General features: G+C 44.8%; 1 protein-coding gene across 5 annotated transcripts in view; it reads right to left on the bottom strand.

The window, feature by feature from the left end:
• The window catches only part of LOC110520505 (BCL-6 corepressor), a 75994-nt gene extending 55007 nt beyond the window's left edge, over nt 1–20987 (bottom strand). Inside the window, exons 1-2 of one of the 5 annotated variants that reach the window (XM_036975060.1) lie at nt 20258–20987; nt 2912–2987 (exon numbers count right to left, since the gene is read on the bottom strand). In XM_036975060.1, the coding sequence (XP_036830955.1) occupies nt 2912–2914 (3 nt within the window). In that variant the 5' untranslated portion in view covers nt 2915–2987; nt 20258–20987. The remainder of the gene's footprint in view (nt 1–2911; nt 2988–20257) is intronic. The other 4 variants (XM_036975059.1, XM_036975056.1, XM_036975057.1 and 1 more) reach the window with 4 other exon arrangements.
• Between the last annotated feature and the right edge of the window lie 2937 nt (nt 20988–23924).

The following is a 23924-nucleotide window of genomic DNA, read 5'->3' as shown; positions in this document are numbered from 1 at the left end:
GAGGGTCCAGATTGTCAAGCCCAGCTGATTTGTACGGGTCCAGGTTTTGCAGCTCTTTCAGAACATCTGCTATCTGGATTTGGGTAAAGGAGAAGCTGGGAAGGCTTGGGCGAGTAGCTGCGGGGGGGGTGGAGCTGTTGGCCGAGGTTGGAGTAGCCAGGAGGAAGGCATGGCCAGCCGTTGAGAAATGCTTGTTGAAGTTTTCGATTATCATGGATTTATCGGTGGTGACCGTGTTACCTAGCCTCAGTGCAGTGGGCAGCTGGGAGGAGGTGCTCTTGTTCTCCATGGACTTTACAGTGTCCCAGAACTTTTTGGAGTTAGAGCTACGGGATACAAATTTCTGCTTGAAAAAGCTGGCCTTTGCTTTCCTGACTGACTGCGTGTATTCGTTCCTGACTTCCCTGAACAGTTGCATATCGTGGGGACTATTCGATGCTATTGCAGTCCGCCACAGAATGTTTTTGTGCCGGTCGAGGGCAGTCAGGTCTGGATTGAACCAGGGGCTGTATCGGTTCTTAGTTCTGCATTTTTTGAACGGAGCATGCTTATCTAAGATGGTGAGGAAGTTACTTTTAAAGAATGACCAGGCATCCTCAACTGATGGGATGAGGTCAATATCCTTCCAGGATACCCGGGCCAAGTCGATTAGAAAGGCTTGCTCGCAGAAGTGTTTTAGGTAGTGTTTGACAGTGATGAGGGGTGGTCGTTTGACTGCGGACCCGTAGCGGATACAGGCAATGAGGCAGTGATCGCTGAGATCCTGATTGAAGACAGCGGAGGTGTATTTGGAGGGCCAGTTGGTCAGGATAACGTCTATGAGGGTGCCCTTGCTTACAGATTTAGGGTTGTACCTGGTGGGTTCCTTGATGATTTGTGTGAGATTGAGGGCATCTAGCTTAGATTTTAGGACTGCCGGGGTGTTAAGCATATCCCAGTTGAGGTCCCCCAACAGAACAAACTCTGAAGCTAGATGGGTGATGATCAATTCACAAATGGTGTCCAGGGCACAGCTGGGAGCTGAGGGGGGTCGGTAGCAGGTGGCAACAGTGAGAGACTTATTTCTGGAGAGAGTAATTTTTAAAATTAGTAGTTCGAACTGTTTGGGTATGGACCTGGAAAGTATGACATTACTTTGCAGGCTTCCTCCCCCTTTGGCAGTTCTATCTTGACGGAAAATTTTATAGTTGGGTATGGAAATCTCAAGAATTTTTGGTGGCCTTCCTAAGCCAGGATTCAGACACAGCAAGGACATCAGGGTTGGCAGTGTGTGCTAAAGCAGTGAGTAAAACAAACTTAGGGAGGAGGCTTCTGATGTTGACGTGCATGAAACCAAGGCTTTTCGATCACAGAAGTCAACAAATGAGGGTGCCTGGGGACATGCAGGACCTGGGTTTACCTCCACATCACCCGTGGAACAGAGGAGGAGTAGTATGAGGGTGCGGCTAAAGGCTATCAAAACTGGTCGCCTAGAGTGTTGGGGACAAAGAATAAAAGGAGCAGATTTCTGGGTGTGGTTGAATATATTCAGACAGGGGTATGGCAGGGTGCGGGTACAGAGGGGGGAAGCCCAGGCACCGGGTGATGATAACAGGTTGTATCTCTGGACTGCTGGTTGTAATGGGTGAGGTCAATGTATGTGTGGGAGGTGGGACAAAGGAGGTATCAGAGGTATGAAGAGTGGAACTAGGGGGTCCATTGTAAACTAAAACAATGATAACTAACCTGGACAACAGTATACAAGGTATATTGACATTTGAGAGAGACATACAGCGAGGCATAAAGTAATCACAGGTGTTGACTGGGAGAGCTAGCTAAAACAACAGGTGAGACAACAGCTAATCAGCTAACACAACAACAGCAGGTAAAATGGCGATGACTAGGCAGAGGGTTGGATTAACTACACACAGAGCCTGAGTTCGCGGCTGGGGCAAAAAGATAAATAATAAATAGAAAGAATGGAGTACCGTGATTAATGGACAGTCCAGTAGGAATCAGCTATGTAGCAAAGTGATCAGTGTCCAGGGGGCAGCAGTAAATGATACAAGGGAGCCCCACTAAGCTAGCGACACAGCGTTTAAAGTTAGTAGCGTCTGCTCCGACGGAGGCCTGATGAAGGCATGGCGGATGGAGTATTCGTCGGCAGACCAGTCGTGGTGGTGCGGCGGGGCGCCGTGTCGACAGAGAATCCAAGCCAGACGGCGAAAGAGGTATTGTGGAATTTAGTTTGCTAGCCAGGAAATGTGCCTGGCACACTGCTAACTGGTGCTAGCTTCGTGGCAGTGGCGTTAGCCACTATATCCAATCGGTAGCAGCGGTGATCTGGAGCTAGCTAGCTGCAAGCTAGCTGTGAAGATCAGAAGTAGTGGTCCAGGGATTACGGCAGGAATCCGGCGTTGTTGTGGAGAGACAGTCCGATATTGGTAGACAGGCGAGAATTATCCAGGCTAAAAACAGGGCTGGTATCTGTGCAGAAGGTAAAAGCCGCTAGCAGTGGCTAACAATGACCTAATTAGCTACAAGCTATTTACTGGTTAGCTTCTGGAGATTCTTTAATGTGTTCAAAAATGTAAAATAATAGCGATTCCGTATCACATTGGGTGAGGCAGGTTACCGGAAGGTATAATCGAATAAAAAAATCAAGAGATTGAAAATAAATTGAAATATATATATATATATATATTATACACACAAAAAATACACAAAAAATACAAAAGTACATGAGAGGACAAAACAAACACGTCTTCACTGCTACGCCATCTTAGATGTAACCAACAGTGATAGTTTCATCAGCTGCTGTGCAGTTTACAGATTCAAAACACAGGAAAACACATGGACTGTCCTGGGCCTTTAATCTTGTTATAAACAGTGTTATAGAACTGTAATATACATGATATAGACGATGACGTACCATGCTTTGTGTGATGTGGTTCCCTTCACTTAAATCCAGATTTCTCTGGGTCCCCGCATCACTAACAGGTACTCTCCTGGAGAGAGAAAACACATGGTCAGAATCATTTGCACACATACATATACACTGACATGTCATAATAGGGGTGTTTGCCTGGTGTGGTGGCAGTGGTGTGCAGTGCTCTAGTTAATGACTGGCTTAACGGCTTGTTTTTTCAATAGCACCAACAACACGTCACACTGAGAAAGAGCAAGAAGGGAGACGAAGGGCAGAAAGGTGGGGAGAGGGTGTGATTCCTCTGCTGTTGCAACACACACTCCCCCTCCACCCAAAGTAGTCCCCCAATCTGTAGCCCTCTCGCATTCCCCACCCACCCATGGGAGTAGCCAATTTACATTGTGGGGCCCCAGCCATTCAATCACGTTCTCCACATACTCGTTTTCACTCGTACGCCCTCTTTGCCCTTCCCTCCCGCCATTCTGCCGGCTGGCTAATATTCAATTGCCTTCCAAAACAAACTTAAGGTCACTTTGAATAGGCTATTTATTGCTCAAACACCAAACATACAAACACATAACCTGCGTTATCACCATTAAGTGAGGATGGTGAAATTGCTGGTAGTGAGAGGTACCTATTTACCCAAGTCAGTCAGTGAGAGAGAGAGAGGGAGAGAGAGGAGGGGAAGAGAGAGAAACTTGGCTTCTCCATAAAAGGAAAGAAACGTGTCAGTGACCTCGAGCTCCGGGTCACAGGCATGCCGCTTTTATTACAGAGACCTCGAGCTCCGGGCCACAGGCATGCCACTTTTATTACAGAGACCTCGAGCTCCGGGCCACAGGCATGCCGCTTTTATTACAGAGACCTCGAGCTCCGGGCCACAGGCATGCCGCTTTTATTACAGAGACTTCGAGCTCCGGGCCACAGGCATGCCGCTTTTATTACAGTGACCTCGAGCTCCGGGCCACAGGCATGCCGCTTTTATTACAGTGACCTCGAGCTCCGGACCACAGGCATGCCACTTTTATTACAGAGACCTCGAGCTCCGGGCCACAGGCATGCCGCTTTTATTACAGAGACCTCGAGCTCCGGGCCACAGGCATGCCACTTTTATTACAGTGACCTCGAGCTCCGGGCCACAGGCATGCCACTTTTATTACAGAGACCTCGAGCCCCGGGCCACAGGCATGCCGCTTTTATTACAGAGACCTCGAGCTCCGGGCCACAGGCATGCCGCTTTTATTACAGTGACCTCGAGCTCCGGGCCACAGGCATGCCGCTTTTATTACAGTGACCTCGAGCTCATTAATCTCCTTCTCCCTTGCTGTTTCTCCCTTCCCCCCTGCCTGGTCTGGTCTGCCTGTCTGGTCTGCCTGTCTGCGCTGCCTGGTCTGCGCTGCCTGGTCTGCGCTGCCTGGTCTGCGCTGCCTGGCCAGTCTGGTCTGGCCAGTCTGGTCTGGCCAGTCTGGTCTGGCCAGTCTGGTCTGGCCAGTCTGGTCTGGCCAGTCTGGTCTGGCCTGTCTGGTCTGGCCTGTCTGGTCTGGCCTGTCTGGTCTGGCCTGTCTGGTCTGGCCTGTCTGGTCTGGCCTGTCTGGTCTGGCCTGTCTGGTCTGGCCTGTCTGGTCAGTCTGTCTGGTCAGTCTGTCTGGTCAGTCTGTCTGGTCAGCCTGTCTGGTCAGCCTGTCTGTCTGGTCAGCCTGTCTGTCTGGTCAGTCTGTCTGTCTGGTCTGCCCGAACAACATCCGTGTGAGACATAACCCTTACATTTCCAGATAACATGTCGGGGGCGATGAAACAGAGCACCATTCATTTTCAATGGAGGGAAGTGAAGAGGGAGGAGGGAACATTGGGCGATGCGTGCATGGGCGAGGGAGCGTAAACAGGGTGGGACAAAAGTTGGGAAATGTTGAGCTTTATGCAAATACTCTGATTTTGGAACGATATTGACCAATCAAAGCTCACTAGCTAGCTTCCAAACCCTACAACAAGAAAATAGCTTTAAGTGTTTTGTCAAATACTGGTGGAGTCAACTAATAAAAGAATGGACGACCTGACCAGAGAGGTCCAGGACCTGAAGAACAGTTTGCAGTTCTCCCAGGGTCGGCACGATGAGTTGAAACAGGAAAATGGCAAGATGACAGCAATCTGTAAGTCATTGAGAGAGAGAACATCAGTTCTGTGTGTAAATCCATGATAATGACAGAGAAATCTGATTATCGAGGGACAATCAAGGTGGAACAACATGGTTGTGGATCGAATTGTAGAATCTCCACGAGACTTGGACGGAGTCTGAGGACAAAGTGAGGGAAATGATCTACGAGAAATTGAACATGGACCACAGGAAAATTGAGTTGGATCACATCTACAGGACTGGAAAACCCATTACCAGCCCAGGTGACAGGGCCAGGCCGATTGTGGTCAAGTTCCTGAGGTTCAAATAAATACAAGGTAGCTGTTCTGGAAAGAGCCACGGACTATCCTGAAGCTGTGCGTCAGAAAAGGAAAGAACTTATCACAGCCATGAAAGCTGCCAGAGCTTGTGAGGACATTGCTTATATCCGCAATGACAGGCTCATTGTCCACCCTTCCTCCCAGAATCCTGGAAGGGATGAGATAGCTAAGCCTACGGGTTTGTAGCTTCAACCCTGCAGCACACACACACTAATTGATTAATGGATTGCTGAATGTACATTTTTTATCTTGCTTTGTTTGTTCTTTTTCATATTATGTCCATCTCTGATAAGCTACCCAGGAAAGGGCTGAAAATAGCCCATATTAATATATGTAGCCTTAGAAATAAGGTTAACTTGAGTGTGGGGGGCAGTATTTAGATTTTTTGGATGAAAAACGTACCCATTTGAAACTGCCCATTTCTCAGGCCCAGAAACTAGAATATGTATATAATTGACAGCTTAGGATAGAAAACACTCTAAAGTTTCCAAAACTGTCAACATATTGTCTGTGAGTATAACAGAACTGATATTGCAGGCGAAAACCTGAGGAAAATCAAACCAGGAGGTGGCTTCTATTTTGTTACTATGAAGCCAAAGTAATTCCGCTACCCAAGAGAGTGGCAAAGCGGCCTTTACTGGTTGTATCAGCAGACCTATCAGCTTGCTCCCAGCTCTTAACAAACTGTTGGAAAATTGTATTTGACCAATACAATGCTATTTTTCTGTAACCAAATTAACAATAGACTTTCAGCATGCTTATGGAGTAGGGCACTCAACATGTACTGCACTGACACAACAGGTTATTGATAATACGATGATTGTGGGAGCTGTACTGTTAGATTTCTGTGCAGCTTTTAATATTATTGACCACAACCTGTGTTGAAAAAACGTGTGTTATGGCTTTTCAAACTCTGCCATATCGTGGATTCAGAGCTCTCTCTAAAATAGAACAAAGGCTTTTTGTGAATGGAAGCTTCTCTAAATGTCAAACATGTAAAGTGTGGTGTTCCACAGTGCAGCTCTCTAGGCCCGCTACTCTTTTCTAATTTTACCAATGACACGCCACTGGCATTAAACAAAGCATGTGTGTCCATGCATGCTGATGATTCAACCATATACACATCAGCAACCACAGCTAATGAAGTCACTGAAACCCCTAACAAAGAGTTGCAGTCTGTTTTGGGATGGGTAGCCAGTAAAAAAAAAACTGTTGAACAAGTTGAGACTAAATTATTTGGTGTTACCTTAGATTATAAACTGTCATGGTCAAAACATATAGATTCAATGGTTGTCATGATGGGGAGAGGTCTGTTTTTTGACACCACACTCCAAAAAGCAAGTCATGCAGGCTCTAGTTTTGTCTCATCTTGATTATTGTCCGGTCGTGTGTTTGAGTGCTGCAAGGAAAGACCAGCATGTCTTGCTCTTCATTGTAATCAGAGGGCTGATATAAATACTATGCATACCAGTCTCTCTTGGCTAAGAGTTGAGGAGAGACTGACTGCATCACTTCTTTTTATAAGAAACAAAATGTTGAAAATCCCACATTTTTGCATAGTCTACTTGCACAGCTCTGACACACACACTTACCCCGCCAGGGTTCTATTCACAGTCCCAAATCCAGAACAAATTCAAGAAAGCGTACAGTATTATATAGAGCCATTATTGAATGGGACTTCCTTCCGTCTCATATTGCTAAAATGAACAGCAAACCTGCAAACTATTTGATCTAGATAGTTTGTGTATAAGTATTGATATGTAGGCTTCGTGTGGCATTTTTTAAATGTAGTTCTGGCCTTGAGCTGTTTTTGTCTGTTAATCTTCTGTATTGTGTAATGTTTCATGTTTTGTGTGGACCCCAGGAAGAGTACATGCTGCTAACAGCTAATAGGAAGCCTAACAACATACCAAACACTGGATTGGCTGTTGATACCTAGCACTACCTAGCCTGCTTGCTAGCATCCACATGAGGGCAAAGCTAGAATGGCTATCCAAATGATTGTGATGTGTGGAAATCCCCTGTCTCTCAATTCACCCGAGAACATCTGCTGCCCGAACAGCCGGGATCATTCAATCTTTCCCATCCCACCATACCTTCTCTCGCACAAAACATTTTCCACGAACTCACAGGAAACCGTGTCAGGGTGACTGAATGCAGCAGCATGAAGAAGAAATAGAAAATGAGTGGAGCCAGGCTGTATGTCGACTTAGGAGCATGGAGAGGATGGAAAGGCAAACTGACGTCTCCTCCAATGTTCCCCTCATCCATGGGGGAACATTGGTGTAGCGGAGAGCATGTCATCCCCTCATGGGACAGTCGGTCTTAAAAAACACCTCCAACCGACCCACACTCTGCAAGACATTCAAAACTGTGTCATGGCGGCCTCTGTTGGTCCATCAATGTAAGCCGAAACTTGCCATGTTAAGCAATAAACCCCATTAAAAGCCTATATAAAACAGCAGAGAGCATTGCAGAAACCTGCAGTGTGTGGTTACAGGTTTGGATTGCTCAAGTGATCTGCAACAAGAGGCTACGTTCACACGCATGGATCGATGAGGGCAAATGGGTTCAGCCCGAGTAGCCAATGCACTGTGTAATGTTCAATATCCTAGACTATATCCATGGGCACAAAATCCTCAACAACGAAAACACACACACATTGAGTAGTAATTTGAAAGCCTATCAATCTTTGCGCTTTACCAAAACATTAAAGGGTATAAAGCATGAGTTTTTACTCCCCAATGTAAGAGAGTGTGGTCAAATACTTACTAATGTAGTTGTAGTCACCATCTGGATACCTACAACTACAAACAGTTATATTTTAGTGTTTTTTACATATTTATTAACTTATTTCCAGATATCTACTAAACTACCCACAATACACTATTTCTCAACATTATATGGAAAATCTACTCTGCGTTAGCTAGCTCGACCTGGCTAACATTAGCCACTAGCCATGCAGACCGAGTGTTGGCAGTGGTGAGCTACAATCCACCAATCATGAGGTGGTGTGATGTAAACAACCAATCAGATTCCCCACACGTGGGGGGAGCATAATCTCTGTGAAGTAGGCTACTAGAGTTTTTCAACCTACTAGCACACTACAGTAGCTGACTGACTGCGATTTTGTGATAATTTCCATCTACCTGGAGTCTTCCTCCGATCGCCATCTTGTTGGCTGTTACCCTCGTCTCCTGTGCCCAATGCTGCCTCTGGATTATTGCCTCTGGACTCTATCTACTTTGGATTTACCGCACTTTATTGCTATTGGAATAGCTGACTCTCCCTTGGCCGTTGAAACTGCCTCTCCCTCTGAAGCGCCTAGCTCCTTGGCTCTTCCTTGGTAGCTAACACAGCCATCAATCCGTAAGTCTTCGCTCCCTCTACTTTATATCTGCTGGCTTTCTGTATTGTGTTCTGTGGGTTCCTGCCCATGTTCGACTAGTTAATATTGTTCTCTGGCTTACTACTTAGATATGTCAACCGTGGTGGATAGCTAGCTATGCTAATGTTACCGGTATATGCAGTTATTTGATAGCTAGTTCGATGGTGTTATGCATTTCCAAAACGTTGGTTTACTAGGTGTTGATAGCAACTGGTTGACTCATGCAGCACTAACATAATGTTAGCAGGCTGGTAGGGCTAACATTAACAGGCTAGTTGGCTAGCAACATTGCAAGCTGATTTGCAACAAATTCATAAAGTGTTTGCTTATACATTGGCTGAAATTTTAATTGAAACCAGTAGTCATGAGCGCAAATGATTGTTTCATTTGAAGTTACATACACTGAGAAAAACAAACGCAACGTGCAACAATTTCAACGATTTTACTGAGTTACAGTTCATATAAGGAAATCAGTCAAATTAAATAAATGAATTAGGCCGTAATCTATCGATTTCACATGACTGGGCAGGGCCGTAACCATGGGTGGGTCTGGGAGAGCATAGGCCCACCCACTTGGGCGCCAAGCCCAGCCCATCAGAATTAGTTTTCACCTACAAAAGGGTTTTATTACAGACAGAAATACTCAGTTTCAGTTTCCTTAGCTGTCCGGGTGGCTGGTCTCAAACAATTCCGCAGGTGAAGAAGCTGGATGTGGAAGTCTTGGGTTGGTCATGGTTAAACGTGGTTTGCGGTTGTGAGGCCAGCAGGATGTACGGCTAAATTCTCTAAAACAACATTGGATGTAGCTTATGGCAGAGCCAATAGCTCTGGTGGACATGCCTGCAGTCAGCATGCCAATTACACGCTCCCTCAAAATCTCTGGCATTGTGTTGTGTGACAAAACGGCACATTTTAGAGTGACCTTTTATTGTCCCCAGCACAAAGTGCACCTGTGTAATGATCACACTGTTTAATTGGCTTCTTGATATGCCACACCTGTCAGGTGGATGGATTATCTTGGCAAAGGAGAAATGCTCACTAACAGGGATATTTAAAAAAAATTGTGCACAAAATGAGAGAAATAAGCTTTGTGCATTTTTCTGGGATCTTTTATTTCAGCTCATGAAACATGAGACCAACACTTTACATGTTGCATTTATATATTTTTGTTCAGTATACATTTCAACTTATTTCTGTTTGAGTGTACATTATAGGGAACAGGCCGACTCGCAGGGTCCTCCATATAACGGTCTCTGATTGGTTTTATGTAATAACTCGAAAAATTGAAAAGTTGGAATGTACTTTGAATTGGCACTTTTAATGTATATGCTAGTGCATATATGCATATGTCCGAAGCCGGAATGTTTGACATCAACGCCTCTTTACAAAACACAAGTGTATAGCAAAACCAACACGCTGAGCGCCTTCATACGAGACTGTGTGTGTGTGTGTGTGTGTGTGCGCGCGCGCGCGTAACGGAAGGAAAAGCCAGAGCATGTCGATGCCCATCCCTGGTGCTAAGAATAGTTTGCGCAACAAACAACTCCCGACAGCCATTCATCACAAACCGTGGTCAGGGGGTAGGCGGGCGGGGAGAGCGAGGGAGCGGCCGGGCTGGAGCCCGATTCGCACCATTAAACCGAAAACCACCGGGTGTTTTTAGCAAGCCTAGTAACCTGTAGTCCAGTCATTATTGTGTTGTAGGGGAGGGAGCTGCGTAGAGAAAGAGAGCGAGTGAGTCGGAGAGAGATTAAGAGAGACCTCAGTTCCAGTCGATCTCGTTTCCTGTTACTATCGAGACTTGACCTCCATCTGACATGCCATGTGGGGAGGAACAAACACCAGCGCCACTGATAATTTCCTCATAGGCAACGCTCAACCGACTTCCCAGGTTGCCCTCCTTTAATTTGTTATCCCTTGGGAGAGAAGAATGTAGGTGTGTGTTACAGAGAAGTGATATGGGCTACATTTTCCCGTGCCTGGCCTGCTGCTGTGCAAGCCCTTATCTCTATATCGACCTGCAGGCTCGAGCGAACAGGGACGAGGAAGGGGAGGGAGGGGTGCAGAGCGGAGTGTTGGCGCCCTCGCGCTCTTTGTCCCTGGCGCTCGGCCAGCTCTCCCTGGAGCGCCGAGGCTCGAGCTCCTGCTCTAAAAAAAAAATAGTGTGACGCAGGATTCTCTCCGCAGCGACGAGGGCGGGGGAAAACACGGCTTATTATGCACACACCACTACGCAGGGCCCGCTGTGTGTTACCAAAACGAAAAGAATACTCGAAAACAAATATTAGAAGGGGTTTTAAAATCGCGTCTGGATTAGGCTAAATACAATCTATTCACCACTTTAAAATGATGTCTGCCCATAATTACCAGGGGGGTCCATAATGTGTCTTGTTTGAGGTAATACAACTATTGAGACACCTGTAATCATTGTAAATAAAATAGTAGTTATGTCTTTTGATACATCAGATTTATTTTATTTATTTGGCATTCATTAACATTCATTACGAGAGTAACCTAAATGTAACAGACAACCCTTCACTCCTTATCATGCGTAACAGCACACACGCAGCTGCCGAAAGATAGTGTGTTTGCCTTGCAGCGTGTGTGTGTCGCTGATGCGCGAATTTGATGTGAGGCTGGGCTGGTCAAAGAGACGGGAGCAGGGAAACTCCAAGACAGCTCCTCATACACACGGAGAGAGAAGTGGGCAGGCCTCCAACACTTCTCCGCACGGAATACCAGCGCTGCACGACAGACAGGCGGCAGAGCCCCCAGGGCGGCTAGGGGGGCTAAATAACCGCGCAGAGGGTTTTCGCTTCCCACCCCACACGATTTCAGCGATCCCGTAGTCGATACACAGCATCTTATTCCGTAACACACAATGTGACCATGGAAAGTAAAACTCATCGGAGAAAATTTAACACCAAGTCCCAAATGATTTACTGGCTAATCTCAACATCCCAACAATTTAGCACAATATATCAGTTGTCAACAAATTATCAGCAGGGGTCCGCTACATATCAATCTATGATTTCCATATAGCGAACGCACGCTATGACCAATTAAATACATAATCCTACAATTGGAATATTGTGTCCACAAGGTCACAAAAGAACTGTCAATCTCCCTCGGCCTGGGGCTCCATGCAAGATCTCACCTCGTGGAGTTGCAATGATCATGAGAACGGTGAGGAATCAGCCCAGAACTACACGGGAGGATCTTGTCAATGATCTCAAGGCATCTGGAACCATAGTCACCAAGAAAACACAAGGTCACAGAGCGAAAGCTGATGAGGGAAGGGACGAGAGAGAGAGCTCGGCTATAGTGCACACATACACACACTAAGGCAGGTGCACATATATGAGTGTACCTGTGCCCGAGCACCTGCCCCTTTACCCTCCCAGTCGCCAAGTTACCTTTCGGGTGGTGGTATAATTACAGTGCCTTCAGTAAGTATTCACACCCCTTGATTTAGTCCACATGGTGTTATGTTACAGCCTGAATTCAAAATATCTACACAAAATACTAATGTCAAAGTGGAATTATTAGTGAATAAAAAAATGTTAAAAAAAAAATATATATATATATATATATATTTATGTGAGTTTTAACCATATTAATGTTTGCATGAGAGTGTGCGTACATTCAACGACCAAGCGTACACACATTACCAGTGGTACACACATTACCAGTGGTACACACATTACCAGTGGTGGAATAAGGGAACTGCTTTCAAGCATAAAAAGGAAAATATGTTTAACATTTGTGGAATTGTTAAGAGTTGCCTAATAAAATATTCTATTTCATTGTAAATTCATGAAACTTATCTTGACGGTAGATCAAATGATAAACACATCAGTTCATGTGTTAGATAATCCTTATAAAAGTACAGTAACTTGTCAAATTAGAGGCAAGTGTGAAAGTGAAGCCGTTGTTAAAATACTGCAATAATGGGAAATATTGCTCTGACCTTTTTTTTTTTACAGTAAGTACAGATTTGCTCATCAGATATCGTTTACCAAAACCAATCTTATAGGATCTTTACAATGATTTAAGACCTACTTTAAAAAGGCAAACATGCCATTCCGGTCCACATCTAAGTGCTTTCCACCCTAGGGTTTTTGGCAACGGGCACTTTTCACCGGGAGTTTGCAGATTCGCGTCTCATAGCCCTCAATTAGCCAATTTTTTGGGTGCAATGGTCGGCAAAACGAACAGTAGTAACACATGCAATTTCCATACACCATCGCTCAAAGTTTTTTATTAAAGAGGGGTTTCTTTGCCATGATGCCATCCACGGGTTCCCAAATATTAACAGAATAGATGGCACCCACATAGCCATAAAAGCAGCATACCAAAACGAGTTAAACGATGTGAACAGAATAGGCTTTTACACTTAATAATGTGCACGTTATGTGATGCGCAAAATACGCTGCTGAATGTGGTGGCAAGGTAGCTAGGTGGAACGCGCTACTGGTTCAATCTACATAACATCAATGTTTAGCAAGGTCACCCGTGACAAGTCAGTATTCGACTTCTGAGGACGTGGGGAGAGGAGGTGGAAGCCGGCATCTGCCTCTGGTTCAACAGGTTGCATATTCGACTCTAGCGATAGAAAGTAGTTAGTAAAGTAAAGTGTTAAAAAGTAAAGTAAAGTGTTAAAAAGTAAGCCTATCCCAAATATTAACCCTTACCTTAACCATTCGGAGTTAATGCCTAAACTTAACTTTATACACTGAACTTAAAATGTGACATTTGTATTAAAGTAGTAAAAAGTTAAGTATTTGGTCCCATATTCATACTACATCAAGCTTGTGCCTCTGCACATTTGTTGAATACATTTGCTCTGTTTTGGGTGTGTTTTAGATTATTTTGTGCCCAATTGAAATGAATAGTAAACAATGTATTGTCTTATTTTGGAGTCACTTATTGTAAATAAGAATATAATGTTTCTAAACACTTCTACATTCATGTGGATGCTACCATGATTATGGATAGCCCTGAATGAAGAGTGAATAATAATGAGTGACAAAGTTACAGATGCACAAATAGCATAACCCCTGCCCCCCCCCAAAAAAATGCTAACCTCCCCTGTTAATGTAATAGTGTGAGGTTAGCATTTTTAGGGGAGTATGATATTTGTGCGTCTTACTGTCACTCATCATTATTCACGATTCATTCAGGATGATCCGTAATCATGGTAGCATCCACATTCACGTATAAGTGTTTAGACATATATTATATTAATTACAATAAGTGACTAAATATTATTTATCATTAATTTCTATTGGGCCCAAAAATATCTGAAACACAACCGATGACAAGCATACCCATAACATGATGCAGCCACCACCATGCTAGAAAATATGAAGAGTGGGACTCAATGATGTGTTGTGTTTGATTTGTCTCATGTATTCAGGACATTAAGTTAATTTCTTTGCCAATGTTTTTTACTCTGTTCAGGTTTCCTTTTCACTGTCAATTAGGCTATTATTGTAGAGTAACTACAATGTTGTTGATCCATCTTCAGTTCTCCCATCACAGTCATTAATAAAGTCAACATTAGCCTCATGGTGAAATCCCTGAGCAGTTTTCTTCCTCTCTGGCAACCGAGTTAGGAAGGACGCCAGTATATTTTTAGTGAGGGTGTATTGATAAACCATCCAAAACGTAATGCATAAAATCACCTGGGAGTGTGAGCAGCAGTGTGCAGAGTTTTCCTTTTAAATTAATAACTTCACCATTCTCAAAGTAATATTCAATGTCAGATCTATAAAGAAATATATATATATATATATATATTACCCATCTACCAATAGGTGCCCTTCTTTGTGAGGCAATGGGAAACCTCGCTGGTCTTTGTGGTCAAATATGTGTGAGAAATTCACTGCTCGACTGAGGGACCTTATAGATTATTGTATGTGTGGGGTACAGAGATGAGGTTGTCATTCAAAACTCATGTTAAACACTATTATTGCACACAGAGTGAGTCCATGCAACTTAATAAGCACAGTTTTACTCCTAAATGTATTTAGGCTCACCATAACAAAGTTGATTAGGGTTGAAGACTTGGACTCAAGACTTGTCAGCTTTTCATTTTTAATTTTTGTAAAAAAAAAATAAAAAAAACATAATCCCAGTTTTACATTATGGGGTATTGTGTGTAGGCCAGTGACAACGAATCTTAATTTAATCCATTTTAAATTCAGGCTGCAACAAAATGTGGAAAAGTCAAAGGATGCGAATAGTTTCTGAAGGCACTGCATTTGTTTCTGTATAGAGTTTTTGTCTTTGGTTTGAACACCCCTTAAATCATTCCTACGTCATCAAGTTCGCCACCCCCTATCGCGCCCTTTGGTCTGCCCGGTAAGGAGATCACGTGAGCCAGGTTGTGCTTTTTACCTAGTCTGCACAGCGATTGCGTGCACGTGTAGCAAGTTACCTAGTTTAAATATCAACAGTACTGCCACAGCAACATAAAATTAGCTTAACACTTGATATACACCATCACAGGGCCTCGCGCCCTCCCTCCACACAGGCGCATGCAAGTCGGTGCAGGACAGTCAGCATGACCGCCAACAACCGCGACATTGTGTGGTCCGTGCTGTCACTGGAGAACAGGCGACGGCCGCTGAACCAGACCATTCATCCCTGTCCAAATTAGGACTAAATAGGCCTTTTATGTCCCCAGAGAGGCAGGATTGTAGTAACAAGGATGAGCATATTTGTCACCTCCCACCTTATCTCAAATCCTTTCTTTGAATCAAATCAAAATATAAATTGTATTCGTCACATGCTTCGTAAAGAACAAGTGTAGACCAACAGTGAAATGCTTACTTACATCCTAGTATACATGTGAGGTTTGAGAAAGGCATGCCTCGATTTTAATATAGATTTTATTTGGGAATATAATATCTGAATCGAATCTTCTTTGGCTTTAAATTATTGGCTGCAAATGTGATGGAACTGCCTTGCATCAAAACGGGCCTGCTGAGGTGGTGACAAGGTGTCAAACAACATCCTCTCCCAATATTCTATTTCGGTGAGATCATGAAAATATAGGCCAAATAAATAATCCACCTTGCACAAAAGCAACATTAGAACGAAAATATAAACACACTCAATAACGGACCAAGGACAGACCAGGGATGGTTGACACACTTAATTCTGACCTGTATTCCCCATTAATTGAAATAAGAACAAAATAATGTCACATTTAAAAATAAAATGTAGGCCTTGTGCCAAACAGTCGGTCTCTCATTCCAGTATGAGTTTTTCCAAGTCGCTCTCCCCGGCGCTGTGGGTGCTATACAGTGGCAAGTCTTTCTGTAGGGAAGTGATCCGTGCGCTTGTTGCCTCCGCGGAACTAAAAGCTCTGTGAATCAGAGAGGAAAAAAGGTATCTCCCGTTTCAGAGCAAGGTCCCGGGAGGCCTATGCGGAGGCACAGCTTCAATCAAACCATGACGTCTCCTCCGGGAGCCGTGCAGCGCGCAGAAACACGATCCCCCCCCGCCTCTCCGCTGTGCGTTCACTTCTGTTCTCACACATCGCATGAACAGCCAAGAGCGCAGCGGTGGATTTGTGATTGTTGTTTTATTCAGTAAATCGACACCACAAACAACAAGTGTGACAGCCTAAAACGGGCGGACTGAAGATTAGTCTCAGCAACGCTGTAACCAGAAAGCATTTGCCTAATATACTCTGGGTTACAATCAACCGCAGGACAACATAATGACAGTGGATGTACCAACACAAGCTCAAAATAAAACGTCACACTTCGCCATAACTGCAGCATGTTAATATACATCTCTATATTGTTTTTTATATCTGCAGCACGATATACCATGAAATAAAAGACATGACGGTTATTTTTAATATCTAGGTCATATGCCTACAGACATGATTTCTCACATCCTCATTTAAAATACAGAAGGTTGACTGTCCATTTCATCAAAGTACCATATCGAACCAAAGTCAGGTGACAGACGTGGTTAACTGCATGGTCATATAGGATTATATTGACATATCAGCGCATGGATTCCTCCTCGCAGATCCATTGATTTCAGACGATTACAAAACGACCCAACATGGGTTTGGAAAAGCGATGAGGTTGTCCCTGTACACCGCCGGTTATCATCTCCACGCCTCCCTGCGCGGAGCCTTTGAGACACCGTTACAAATGCGAGATCCATCAAACGGCTGGCCAGTAGCCTACCAGCTCCGAGTATAGAAGGTGCCCTCAGGTACTTTATGTTTTATTTATTTCAGCAAGTCAGTTAAGAACAAACTCTTATTTACAATGACGGCCTACCAAAAGGCCTCCTGCGGGGACAACACACACATCACGAAAAGAGACGAGAGAGAACACTACATAAAGAGTGACCTAAAACAACAAAGCATGTCAGCAACAGGTACAGATCGGGGTAGTAGGTTATACCCTCCCATATCCAATCATTTAAGGGTGAGAAACGCAAAACTGGCCTAAGATCAATGTCTAGGCAAACTTCATTCTAGTACATAGGGTTATGAAGACCCTCAGACAACCTGCCCATATGGACATGATGGTAATTGTATAGTGCAGGGTCTAACTCTGCTGCCCCCCAGTCAAATATCCCACTCATCATCATGCTTTGAGTATTTGAAATCAGCTGTGTAGTGCTAGGGCAAAAACCAAATGGTGTACCAAGGGGGGGCCCAGGACCGAGTTTAGGAATCCCTGGTATGATGTGTGGAGCGGAGATCAGCCCTTCGACCTTTTGTTAGGCGTGACGGCGAGCAATTCAACCAGGCTCGCAACCCGTGATGTTTAAAAGGTTTGCCAAGAATGCAAGCGCTATAAACCTGGGGGATTCTCCCATGTCTGTTGAAGTTATTCATGAACTTGTGGCGGCTACAAAATAGCATTCACACAAAATAACTTCTAATGCCCTAAACAGACAGTCTCTCTCTCTCTCTCTCTCTCTGCGCGCGAACGGACACCTGGGGAATGGCCCAGCGCGGGTGATCTCTTCGCTCGAGCACAGTGGGAAATGATGCACAAAACAGTCCAATGGGATGCTCTAAAAAATGACCTGCAGCCAGATCAAAATGTAAAATAGCGGTTTTAGGCTTTATGAAGTTTAGTAGCCTGGGGTGGAATCAACTCAGTAATCGAAAGGAACCGTAGGTCTGCTGCTGATTAAACGATATTGTTATTCACTAACACAGTTTGGTGAAGAACGGGTCGTTTTCTATGGGGCATCCAGAGACTCTTATCCAGACTGTCTTTCAATAATCCCACAAAGGAGAATACAACAACCACTTCATGTGACCATATTTTGTAAATAAAACACGTTTTAAAAATAAGGGTCACTCACAAGCAATCACAATAGTTAGAAAGATGCTAAGTGCGCCTCATTACGCAAAGATCCGTCTGGAATCCCATACGGTGGCATTATCCAACAAATCGATAAGATTTGGCTAAATAGAAAACCTCCCCCACATGCTGTGTGTGTGCGCGCTCTGTGCTGTGAGCAAGGCCACTCAAGGTTTGGAGGAAGGTAAGCACACCGCTTGTCACTCGCGATTGAAGGAACATCACGTGGTAAGGCTTTTGGAATCGAATACCTGGTTCATATAATTTATATTGTAGGGGTACAACAAATAAACAACAACCCTCTTAATGCTTCCTTCCCAATACTGTACTATATTCAGCACTAACAGGGGAGTCTCAAACGTCAACTAACATGGAAACCAAACTACTGTTTTCACTCTTCAAGACACACAAGACTTTCCATTTCTTTAACTGTCTCAAATGTAACGTTCCCACTTGCTTCTACTATGATTCAGTTCGCACAGACCACAACCAGCTCTTAATTTCCCCCTTTCGGGGTAGGCCTACTTATGATCATTGCTGAGTCATGTCATGGGACAATAGCAATGCAAACTCTCACTGACGTTGGCCCACTGCCTATTGGTCTATATGAAGTGATCACTTATCTGCTACAGTGAGGGGGAAACACTGTCAGATATCTCAGTTTCCTTACCCAGCTCAAGGTAGTTGGGGAAAGAGTCGGTCATGGGGAGAATCTCAATTGCACACTCCTTGCGTCATCTCTCCTCGCCTCCTTCTCAAAACCGATTTTAGAAGGTCCCCCTCTGACCTTCTCCTGCAATGGGTTTTGTGAAGAAAGTGAGAGGACGCCAGGAGTGTGCAATTGAGATTCTCCCCATGGCCCGTTCCTCCTTGCATAGTAGCGATAGGCTTGGGGCCCTAGGCTATATGCGCAGGCAAGCGAGGTATAGCCTAATTATATGCTAAACAGGATGTGGGTGTTGGTGTACTATACTGGTATATTTTTTTGTTTTACCAGAGAAGATTTGGTCAACTAACATTCTAGATCCGTAACTAACCTCGCCAATGAGCTAGGGAACATCGATCGCGTGAGCGATCCCCAATTAGTGTTCTATCACTGGCCAGAAGAGACACGCTGCATGCGCTGAGAAAACCTGGCACGGGGCTTTAGCTGCGTGTGCAGTAAGGACATGGACAACAGGAGTAACAATAGCCAATACAAATATCTACCAAAAAAGTAGGTTAAAGGAATTTGCTGGTGCAAGGTGGTGATTTAGGCCCTAAACGGGCAGGGAGGCAAAAAGCTGAAGTGTTTTCGGTGCTTTTCTCCACTGACAGATCCCGTGTGTGGTACGTCGGTCTATATGCAGCATTCGATACAGTTTCTATCTGCTCCGCACATTTCGCACTCTACCCCTCCGGGTCAACTAGCTCTCCTCTGTACCTCACACTCCCACTACAAGCACTCAAAAACACAGTGTTGACCCGTATTGAAACGGAACAAATCGCTCCTCTTGTCAGGGCGAGGCTGTATTCCGTAACCTTGTTTAGCGCGCGCGCGCGCACACACACACACACACACAGAGATTAAGAACACTCGATTCAAAACACTCTTCGCTCTTTTGAAGAAAATAAGGTTAATTTAGTAGCCTAGCCTAATTAACAAAGAACAAGTATTATCAGTCAATTTCAATCCAAACATTATTGGAATCGTTCGCTGACCAGACTGCTGACAGCGAAGCCTCGTCCTGACCTTCCGACTCAGTCTCTCCTGGTTGACAGGACTGCCCCTGTCGCCTAGCCCAGGGCCGAATGACTAAACAACCAATGTTATTTATCAACCACATGCCACTGCCCCGCCGAAACACACAAAGACCACCCTATGCGCTATTCTTAGAAGTTGCCATTCCACTCTCTCCCCCTTCTCTCACACACGGAGATCAAATCACTCCGAACCTGTACAAGAGCTGTAGACAATTTTCTTCGTATTTTAATGTTTACACTTCTGAGATTGACAGTCAATTTGGAAAAATCCATCTATGTCGCAGTCGTTGTGGTGATAGCCTATATTGTGAATAGTCTATCCTCTCAAACGGGGAGACCATTGTTTACAATTCAACAGTGGCAGACAGAATAAAACACCAAACGTCTTTATTGCCCACATAATTGTCTTACCTGGCAGTTAGCCGCTAATTCCAATCGTCTGCTTCAATTTGACGCCTTTTTACAGTTTTTGTTCACAGTTCTGAGCAAAGATCCGTGCGTTTAGGTTAGGATTCTTTTATAAACGCATAGACATCCATCCCTTCCCGGGCCAGTGAATATTCAAATCGTTGGATATAAACATTCAGAAGTGTTTCTTACTGTGTATTTACTTGTCAGTCAATTATACCAAATGTTACACTCGGTGTGTTATTTTCAAAATACTTTTTTAAAGAGAGAAAACGTCGCCAAAAATCGACTTCGTGTGACAAATCCCTAGAAAGATTTTCAATCATTCTTTACAGAACGACCCAGAGGCGTGGTAACGTACCGTGTACCAGAGCGCAAGCATACAGGTGGCGATGTCCGCGGACTCCAGAAATTAATTCAACTCGGTCGTAGACAGCGCCATGTTGGGTTTTATTTGAGCACGCCGTTTCAACGCTCTTACTTCCACTCTCGTCATTCCCGATCTATTCCAAAAATACTATTTATATCCAGCGATATTGTGAGAAAAATCGGAATTGTTTAACTTTCCGTCGTTTTTCATCTTAAAGCCCTTGGTAGCTTCGTTTGCGGAGTTGCTGAGGACGCCGAACGGACCCGCGGGAGCGCGGAGCGGAATGAGTGGAGTGTTGTACTGCGAGAGACTCTCCCAATCTCAGACTCTACCCAGAAGGCCTGTCGGGAGACCGCAATTACCATAAACCTCCAGCGCACACACACACACAGCGCGTTGGGGCGGGCGTGTAAAACAAAATATGAGCGAGAGACAAGGGGGAGGGTGACAGGGTGACGGTAAAAGAGAAAAATTAAGTGAAAGGTAGAAATTTACTGAGGGATGACAGCATAGCGTAATGGAACGCTCAGGCAGAGAAAGAGAGTGGGATAAGGAAAGTGAATAGGTAAAATATAGGATTATGAGTAAGAGAGAGGAAAGTGGAAAAAAACGCAAGAAGAGAGAGAACCAGATCTTCCAAGTTCAATAATGAGCTGTCAAATTCTGGCACTTGAAAACCCAGTGAGTCATTTTTACGTTTACGTTTGAGTAATTTGACATCATACAGGAGCAATTAGGGTTAAGTACCTTAGTCAAGGGCACATAGATTTGCAACCTAGTCTGCTCAGAGATTCGAACCAGCAACCTTTTGATTACTGGCCCTCTTAAGCAGGTGTGTGTGTGTGTGTGTGTGTGTGTGTGTGTGTGTGTGTGTGTGTGTGTGTGTGTGTGTGTGTGTGTGTGTGTGTGTGTGTGTGTGTGTGTATAAAATAACTGAGTCATACACAGTGAACTAGATGGGTAGAAGATATGTACTTTGAGTTCAAGACCAATGTAAGGAAGATTGGCCTTTACTACCTACAATATTAAAACATTATCTTACAATTCACCCTCAAATATGCAACCCCACACAAATATATTGAAAGGGGATAGCCATGGACAATGGACTGTACATGTTTGGGTTCAATATTGCATTTTGCAAAGTCATGCCATGCAGTGAGTTGGAGAAATGTGATGGAAGAGAGAGTGACCCAGAAAGAGGAAAAGGAGGAGAGGAAGAGAGACAAACCCAGAAAGAGGAAGGGAGGGAGGGAGACATTGTGTTGGTTGAGACTCATCTGTTAGGTCTCAGTGGCAAATATAGGAGAGGAAGCTGGGATATCCAGCCTAGCCGGAGGTCTGGTGTGGTCTGTGTATGTGTGAGAGAGAGCGAGAGAGGGGTGGGGGGAGAAGGAGGGGAGGGGAGGGGAGTTGGCAGGGGAAAGTCTGGGTGTATTTTATGCAGCTGTTGAGAGTAGGAGTTGAAAAAGCAGCGCCAGACACTCTCTCTCTCTCTCAAACACACCACCCACACATTGAAAAACCATACAAATTAGTCCTTGAAGGCAAACTGTCAAGTAACTGTCAGGTGAGTCCATGAATGTTCTTTAAACTAGCTGACTGAAGTCAGAGAGAGAGGCAGAGGCTGGGGCAGGAGAGAAGGAATCAGATAAGACATTGAGAGAAATAGAAAAAGAGAATGAGATGAGGGGCTGATAGTGCTGCATTCCTCTGCTCTGTAATCAGAGCCCTCGGCCCTGATTTGTTTTTATAACACACAAAGGTAGACACACACACACACACTATTACTAATTACTCTGAGAGTTAGTGGGGAATCCTGAACAGGCTGGGCACTGCAGTGGATAGCTGCGGTCTTACAGGTTCCAGGCCAATCCTGCTGTTTAGTGTGTTTTATTATGCTGATCTTATTAACTGTTTCCGCCATCATTTCCTATCACTGAAACAACTTCTGGGCACCAGCTTCACTAACCTCGATTTGGATGAAGAGTTCTACTTCAATGAGTCGGCAGCTCTGGACGTTATGCTTACCCCAGACCAGGCCCTGATCCCAGGACTCGAATGAATAAGCTGCGGCTAAAGAGAAGCAAGTTAGGCGGCGTCATGATTAGACTACGTTGACGAGCATCTAGGCCGCCGTTGCCAAACGTACAATCACTAAATGACAACCTGGACGAGCTTTGTTCAAGACTATCAACGGGACCTGAAGAACTGTAATATGGCTGAACAAGGACATGGATAATACACTGCTCAAAAAAATAAAAGGGAACACTAAAATAACACATCCTAGATCTGAATGAATGAAATATTCTTATTAAATACTTTTTTCTTTACATAGTTGAATGTGCTGACAACAAAATCACACAAATTATCAATGGAAATCAAATTTATCAACCCATGGAGGTCTGGATTTGGAGTCACACTCAAAATTAAAGTGGAAAACCACACTACAGACTGATCCAACTTAGATGTAATGTCCTTAAAACAAGTCAAAATGAGGCTCAGTAGTGTGTGTGGCCTCCACGTGCCTGTATGACCTCCCTACAACGCCTGGGCATGCTCCTGATGAGGTGGCGGATGGTCTCCTGAGGGATCTCCTCCCAGACCTGGACTAAAGCATCCGCCAACTCCTGGACAGTCTGTGGTGCATGGTGGATGGAGCGAGACGTGATGTCCCAGATGTGCTCAATTGGATTCAGGTCTGGGGAACGGGCGGGCCGGTGCATAGCATCAATGCCTTCCTCTTGCAGGAACTGCTGACACACTTCAGCCGCATGAGGTCTAGCATTGTCTTGCATTAGGAGGAACCCAGGGCCAACCGCACCAGCATATGGTCTCACAAGGGGTCTGAGGAGCTCATCTCGGTACCTAATGGCAGTCAGGCTACCTCTGGCGAGCACATGGAGGGCTGTGCGGTCCACCAAAGAAATGCCACCCCACACCATAACTGACCCACCGCCAAACCGGTCATGCTGGATGATGTTGCCGTCAGCAGAACGTTCTCCACGGCGTCTCCAGACTCTGTCACGTGCTCAGTGTGAACCTGCTTTCATCTGTGAAGAGCACAGGGCGCCAGTGGCGAATTTGCCAATCTCGGTGTTCTCTGGCAAATGCCAAACGTCCTGCACGGTGTTGGGCTGTAAGCACAACCCCCACCTGTGGACGTCGGGCCCTCATACCACCCTCATGGAGTCTGTTTCTGACCGTTTGAGCAGACACATGCACATTTGTGGCCTGCTGGAGGTCCTTTTGCAGGGCTCTGGCAGTGCTCCTCCAGCTCCTCCTAGCACAAAGGCGGAGGTA

Source organism: Oncorhynchus mykiss, chromosome 3 (genome assembly GCF_013265735.2).
Source record: "Oncorhynchus mykiss isolate Arlee chromosome 3, USDA_OmykA_1.1, whole genome shotgun sequence".
Classification (NCBI taxonomy): domain Eukaryota; kingdom Metazoa; phylum Chordata; class Actinopteri; order Salmoniformes; family Salmonidae; genus Oncorhynchus; species Oncorhynchus mykiss.
This window is presented reverse-complemented; position numbering and strand designations above follow the sequence as displayed.